The sequence below is a fragment of the Atta colombica genome, unplaced genomic scaffold, assembly GCF_001594045.1.
Source record: "Atta colombica isolate Treedump-2 unplaced genomic scaffold, Acol1.0 scaffold22, whole genome shotgun sequence".
In the NCBI taxonomy this organism is placed as follows: Eukaryota; Metazoa; Arthropoda; class Insecta; order Hymenoptera; family Formicidae; genus Atta; species Atta colombica.
The window spans coordinates 13,903-22,073 of NW_017259316.1; the positions used below are offsets into that span (position 1 = coordinate 13,903).

Genomic DNA, 8,171 nt, shown 5'->3' on the forward strand with positions numbered 1-8,171 from the left:
ATATACTCAATCCAATACGATTGCTTGTAACTTTCATGAAAATGAATATATTATAAAGAATATTTTTTTCAATCGAAACACTGGATATTAAGAAACATAACGTACTAAGCACATGTATTTTTGGAAAGAATTGGAAACGAAAAATCAGGTAAGTCATTATATACTCAACATAGAAAATACTTTAAAATATTCAAAATTTACAATTTTTGGATCACCAATAGTTGGTGAAGAATTATCATGGATAAAAAAAAAAATAAAAAAGCTTTTAGAGCTTGAAACATTTTGAACCTGACTTATAATTGCGTAGTTTGTAAGTAGTCATAGTTGTTAGTTGTTAATTTACTAATCACAGTCGGATATTCTCCTCATATTCAGTGTAATTGGCTAATTCTTACAACTACAACTTGGTTTACGCAATTGTAGAGCGAGATTAATATTTCTGCATTTAACAGTCTGCAGCACGATATAAAATTTTTTTTTTTAATTTAATACTTTTATAAAAGTATTAAATTTACAATGTTTTAACTACAAAACGAACTTTAAAAATTTTTTTAAAAAAAATTTTTCTTAGCCGAATTACGCAACTTTTGAAGCTAAATCTGCATTTCTTACCAACATTGAAATTCAGCAACAAATCATTGTAAAAATTCTTTATCTCCTCAATTTTGCAGAATTAAATTTATAAATAATCAAAAGCATATTAAAATACAAATTTCGAACTTCCAAATACTTTTTGCGATTTTTCGCCGATTTTTAAAATTTGATTGTAAGAAAAGCATAATTTAATTTTAAAGTCTAATAATTGATCGGTTAAGGAAAATCGTAAAAGAATTAAAAAAAATATATTTTGCAGATAAAACTTTGGACTTTTTTGTAAAAGCATTAAATTTTTTAGAAAAATGTTCTATCGAATTGAAGAACCAAAAATAATGTGCTATTTAAAGATACTGAACAGTAAAAATAAAAATTTTTTGGAAAAATAGACAAAAGCATACTAAAATAAAAGTTTCAAGCTCGAAAATGATTTTTAGTTTTTAAGAAATAAAGGCTAAATGGCCAAACTTGGATCTTTGATACTGAAACAATTCCATGTGTATATACACCACAATCCTTCAAACTGCGCACCGAATTTCTTTTCAGACTTGAAACGCACTTCTAATCAACAAATCTAGAGCAGTAATAAATTAAGTTGACATGCAATTTAATAATAATGATGCTCGTAAGTATATCTTTATAATAATTCTTAAGCAACTTAAAACTATAAATAGTTTTATTGCAAAAAATATTACCTTCACCGGGAATCGAACCTGGATGTCATGCATTACGTGCGTGATATTCTTTATTTCTTGTTGTGTTTCATATCGTGTTTAAAGTGATACTTTAATATTTTTTTTATTTTTTTGCTGTGATTTATTTATCTGATTTTTCATTAAGTTTCGATAATTTGAAAACTGTGCATTTTTGAGCATTTTGAGTATGTTCTTTATTGTTAAGTATGTGTGTACCAAGCAAACAACGTGTGTAAAGCAACGTGTATATAAAGCAACAACGAAGAATTAATAATTATCGATATATGTTACCTACTCAACATCGAATAATTGTTTACGTGCAATTTAATGTAAATTAAATGTATCAATTCAATCAATGTCAATAATAGTTTATAATAGGAGGGAATTAATAAATACTACGAGCCATGTACATATTTATACATTATTAATAGTAATCCTTTTTTTTATTTTTTATGTATTATAGTATACCTAAATTATCCAACAAATGATATCAAAATATTGTTAGTTCATTACCACAATATATATAGTAGCGCAACTTTCTCTTGCCAATTTTGATATTAGCGTTGGCCAAAATGGAGTGTGCATGCGTGAAATAAGTAAGTTACCTAGCGTTGCCATCTAAATTTCTTTCTCTTTCCATCCTTTTCTTACTCTAAAAAAATTCTTCGCAAAACTCACTAGATTCACATCGCAATCCAATGAATTCGTTGAAGTGAGTAAGTACTATTGTAGGAACATATTGGAGCATATTAGAGCATGCGACGCGAATAAACATAATATTGAAATGAAATAATTTAAACTTTATGAAAATTAATAAAAATAAATTGTAAATATTTTGGAAAAAATATAGAAAAATTAGGAAAAATGTTAAATTAATTAAAAAATGTATATTTGTATAAAAAAATTATGTAATTATATGAAAAGCTGTTGTCATTATGAGAAGTTGTTATAAAAGAAATTTATATATACATACGAATAAATACACATACAAATATGTATTAAAAAAATTAGTTTAAAATACAATAAATAAAAAGAAATCTTCCTTGTTCCGTTTTCTATGTTACTATTATTCACTTTTTCATTTTATCACTTTTTCATAAAAATTAGCCTAATCTCTAGAGATTTCTCACACAACATTTCACTAATGGACAATACACGTAATACTTCCCTCTAAATTTCTACTCTAAACTAAGTATACTTGAAAGACAAATGTTTAAGTGGAACATTGAAATGCCCGAACATTTAAATAGAGAGAGAGAGAGAGAGAGAGAGAGAGAGAGAGAGAGAGAGAGAGAGAGAGGGGGGGAGAGGGAGAGAGAGAGGGGGAGAGAGAGAGAGAGAGCGAGAGAGAGCAGTAAAGAAAGGAGAAAAAGAGCCAGGGCAATTTATTTATTACACGTATACACACTCCATTTTGGCTAACTTAAACTCAGGAGAGATGAGCTGTATATATACTATGCCATTACGTAATGAGAGATAATTAATATGATAAAATCTGTTGATCATAGAATGAAGACAAAAGGAAATAAATATACTGAGGCATTTAATCTTGAGATTTGATTTAAAGAACGTAGAAGACTTTCAAGTTTACCACAACAATGTCGAGTTGCTTCATTTTGCTGCTCCTTGCGTATTTTATTGTAATCGGCCTCGTGACAACTTCGAAACCATTGTCAATTTTATTAATAGATCCCGTTCCATCACTTAGCTATCATGTCTGGACGACGAATTTGATGAAAGGATTGCTTCGCAAAGGCCATCATGTACACGTAGTAAGCACACATGAGATTAAGATCAAAGATAAACTTGCGCAGAACTTGACGTACGATGGAAGTAATGTTATGGAACTTGAATATAAATTGATTATTTTAAATTTGTGAAACAAAGGCGAAAGAATGTAATCTTTATTTTATAAAATATTATTTTATATTGAACGTATCTCAAATCATTATTTGAGCCCCCAATATATTTTCATATTTCTATATATTTTTTTCATCAACAGTAAAGAATATTTATTATTTTCAGGTATTCGATAGTTTGATGAAAGTAATGGAAGAATCTGAAGATTTTAATCCGGTTGAATGGGAACAATATAGTGCACTATATATGATGTATTCTGCATATCAATGGGGAATTCATGCATGTGATGCAGTGGTAAAAACTAAAGCTGCGAAAAAGCTTTTGGAAATTTGGGATCAAGACTGTTGAGTTTGATATTATATTACAAGATATTACATTAAATAAATGTTTATTCAGATTGTGGGAAGTAAGGATAAAGCAATTTCTTAAATATTAGTCTTAATTTATTTTATTTATTTATTACAATAATTAGATTTAGCTATTTCCATTATCACTCTGTTATTGTTAGTTATTATTGGATATTGTTTTTCAGATTGCTAAAAGTAAACCACCCATAGTAGGATATATTCCATTTAGCCCTGCACCTTGGCTCAAAGATCTTATAGGAGGTCCAAGTTATCCAACTGTTCGACCTTATGCATATTTACCTATTGCGAAACCCATAGATTTATGGCAAAGAACATGGAATACTGTATGTTTTATTGTTGATGATTTCATACGACATTACTATTTCTTGCCTATTATGCAACGGCTTGCTGAGAAATACGTAGGTCATGCAATTAGACCATTACATGAAATAGAAAAAAACGGTATTGTACTACTCAATAGTCATCCTGCATGGAATTCCATTGTCTCCGAACATTTTGGAGATTGCAGGACTGAATGTTCAGGCCATAAAACCGATTGATGGCGAAATAGTCATAACATATCCCGAAGTAAGAGAAATTATATATATTATATTTACATCGAACAAAATAGCTAGTCTATATTTGCCGAGTAATCGAATGTAATTTGTCGGATTCATGGATAAGAAGCAATCATGTTTAACCGCTCGACAAGTAGATTAACTGAAGGCTAGTTAGTTACAAGTATAAACGTTTTACATGCATCTATTTTTCTTCTTTTTATAATTTAAAACTATAAAAATTGCAAAAAATACATATTAGCAAAAAATTATATATTCAGAAGAAATTTAATGAGATGGTCTCATTAAATTATTATTTATAGCATTTACTTTCGAATTTTTAGAATGATTCTTAGTAAATATACAAAGTTACATACAATGTACTTGTTAGTTGTAATTTCTCACTCAATATTATAACTGTAACATAACACATTACAGTTATTTTCGAAATATTAGTTAACCATTATTTAAAGGATATACGCGCATTCCTTGATGGAGCAAAAAATGGAGTTATCATAATATCGTTAGGAACAAATGTGAGATGGAAATTTATCGGATTAGACAAAATTAAGATTGTTTTATTAGCTCTATCGAAATTAGAACAACGAGTATTATGGAAGCTAGATATTGAAGTGCCATTTGAAATACCAGATAATCTGATGATTGTAAAATGGATGCCGCAAAGCGAAGTTTTATGTACGTTATAATTCTTAAAAAATATAAAAAAAACGTGATAATCAATATATATTGTCTCCATGATTAGACAATTTTTCTTTTATTAATGTATGAATTCTTTTTAATTAAGTTCATTTAATCTATTTTTATTCACAATTAAAATGTCTATAAAATTGTAAAAATTTTTTTTGTGATATTATTTTAAAAAATAGCATAGAATATAATTTATAATTGAGAAAATCATTAATTTTTATATATTACCGATGGGAATTGTTATTTTAATCATTTTAGTGTTTCAATATAGTTTTGCAGTACATTTGTAACAAAAATATTCATATATAACGCGAGAAATATATGAATATTTTAAATGGGTCTTGGATAATTAGTTATAGTAAAATTTTATTTTAATAATAAATATAGTATAACATAATAACCGAGTAAGTGAGAATGGATTAAAATGGATTGAAATTTTAATCTCTTTGTATCTATTTGAATGCGTACTTCAGTAGCATATGAATCATTCTTCCATTTATTTGGATATGATTGGATTAAAAAACTGCATTTCCTATTTCGAATTGAAAAATATTCTCACAAGACATAGAAAAAAGCTGATGTTATTTTCAGATTAAACGATATATAAATGTGCTTTATTCATATGCAATACCTATAAATGAATAAAATTTTATTTATTGTATTGCGATCAAAAAGGATTCATTTTAACGTTCTCGAAAGCGTATTCCTGAAAATTTGAATCCATTTCAATCTGTCAATTCGTTCTCGTTTACTGGGGAGATTTTGTTGCATTAATAAATTTACATGTCTTATTATTTCTACAATAATGTTTGAACAATGTGTAAACAATCTTTTTTTTAACAGTTTCTTGTTGACATTTATATAATCTTAGACTAGAAGATAATCTTAGTTTTTAAATATTACAATTATATTTTATAATCTTTTTATAATAACTGTTAGCATTTTTAAATAAAATTGGTTTTTCTAAAAATTATTTTTACAATAGATTTCAAAATTAGATTTAAAAATGCGTTGTATTTATATACCTAATAAAATGTTTATATGAATGATTCATTATAACAATTGAGATTTTTATTATAATGAATTTTTATATGCAGCTCATAAGAATGTCAGAGCAATTTGGACTCATGGTGGTCTTCTCAGTACACAGGAAGCCATTTGGAAAGGTGTACCAATGATTGTAATGCCTTTCTATGTAGACCAAAAATTCAATGCACAAAAATTAGTAGCTAAGGGTGTTGGAATATTCTTGGATATTAAAACATTGTCCACGCAGACTGTATTACATGCAGTTGAAGAAATACTTTACGATGAAAGGTATCAAATTTCGATTACGTTTTAATATCATAATTATTATAAACAATTATTATAACAGTAAATTAATATAACAGTAAATTAATATAAAATATAAAAAATAATATATAATATTCGAAGTAATGCTTAAATTAATATAAGATAGTAGAATTATAATTGATTAATTATAATTGATTTAAATGATTTAAACGCTCTTGTAAAGCTGATTAAATCTTGTTTTTCTATTTATATACTTTGTTATACTCAGTTTTACTTTTAATTAATCTCTTAATACCACATTATGGGAACAACATACTTAAGTGTAGCATATTCGACCTAATTCAATTGCTTACTAATATAACTTTCATAAAAACGAATATTGTTCCATCGAAACGTCAGATATACATATGATTCTGTATTACCAGCGTACGTGCTACCACAGGCATGTGAGAGAAGTCGGCCAACGAGCAATAGAACTGAAATGATGAAATTATATTAACACAATTTATTGTGTACTGATAATTTGAAATTTCTACCAATCATCCGCTGTATTTTTACATGTTGTTCTGCTTCCTCTCTTTGTAAACTTCTTCTAACGAAGTTTAAATCAAGTGTCATGCCAACGTATTTCGCAAAATTAGAGTATGAAATTATTTGGTGATTGTAATTGGCAAGATGATCGAGTCATCTTTTTTAGAGTAAAATTTTGCATCGTGATTTACTTTCATTACGCTTGATGTTCCAAGTAACAAAGTGACGTTTTAATAACGTTGTATTGGCTGTATTCAATAGAAAGGGATTAGTTCGGCAATTCTTTAATATGATTGATTCTTGTTTCATTTTTTCGCTGGATCTGAGTGTATATAAGAGTGTAATATAAGACATTAAAAAATTAATGATCGCTTTTTAATTAGTTATTCTGCTGAACATATCCATTGATATTAAAGATATCATATGACGTCACCTTGCTATACTTTTGAAGAACTTTTATTAGTAAAAAAATTAAAAGAATGAAGTTAATTGTAAAAGTAAGCAGTGAAAAACATTAAATAAGTTGAAAAAGTTAGATATGCTCATACGGAATTTAAAAGGTAAGATATACGATTATATTAATAGTAATACATATTTGTTGCAGATATACAAGAAACATGAAAAAATTATTTAGTGAATTCCGAGATCGACCAATACCACCGTTAGATTTAGTTATTTGGGGTATTGAATATGCAGTCCGACATCCAAATGGGACTTTAGCAACCCCACTTAGATATCAAAGCTGGATGGAACAAAATCTAATTGATGTTTATGCATTTTTATTGCTTAATTTTACTATAATATTGTTAAGTATATTCTTAATAATAAAAGTATTTATTAAGTTTTATTATCGGATATATACCACATTTAACAATAAATTACATAAAAGGAAACAGGCTTGAAAGAGAATGAAAAAGAAATAGAGTTATTGGTAAATATCAACAGACACTGCATATATCTATATTATACTTACTTCAATTAATGTTAATCTTACTGTAATATTATTGCATTAATATTAATTAATATTAATGTTATTCCAAAAAAGTAAAATTAATGTACAACTATAAAAATATAATAATATTTTTGAGGCTTCCATGAGTGCTTTCTACACAAAGATTATGCGTTTTGCGAATATCAGGCTGCTTTTCGCCCTGATGAAATGGGCTGCAGGTTCATGAAACGTTGGCATTTCAAGAATGGGTCTAGACATGGAGGAAAACCCACGAAACGCATAATCCTTATAAAAATATAATATTAATCGTATAAATATTGTTATTAATTGTGAAAATAAATGAATGTAATAATAAATATTAGTTGTTAAGATATTATATAAAATATCTTAAGAATTTTTAAAAACTGTGTAGTTAATAAAAATTACATTAAACTTAATAAAAGAGTTTTCCATTAATTTATTGGATTACTTTTTAAAATTGCGTATCACATAATGACGTTTCCATTTTGTTATCGTAATCAGTCTTAAGTATTATATTTAATAAGAATGAGTAATGTAATGAGTAATGTAATGAGGAATAACTACATTCTCCTTATCTGCACATACCAAGAGTATTTGCTTGCTATTATCCGAT

At 27.1% G+C, this 8,171-nt stretch overlaps 1 protein-coding gene across 1 annotated transcript; it reads left to right on the forward strand.

Annotated features, from left to right (window-relative positions):
* Window positions 1-907: 907 nt before the first annotated feature.
* Window positions 908-7,487, forward strand: LOC108687870 (UDP-glucuronosyltransferase 2B14-like). Its single transcript, XM_018193886.1, is given in 9 exon segments — window positions 908-1,219; window positions 2,979-3,061; window positions 3,315-3,479; window positions 3,481-3,555; window positions 3,682-3,986; window positions 3,988-4,084; window positions 4,527-4,749; window positions 5,859-6,078; window positions 7,190-7,487. Coding segments are annotated over 9 exon segments (1,491 nt in total). The 5' UTR covers window positions 908-1,194.
* Window positions 7,488-8,171: the final 684 nt, after the last annotated feature.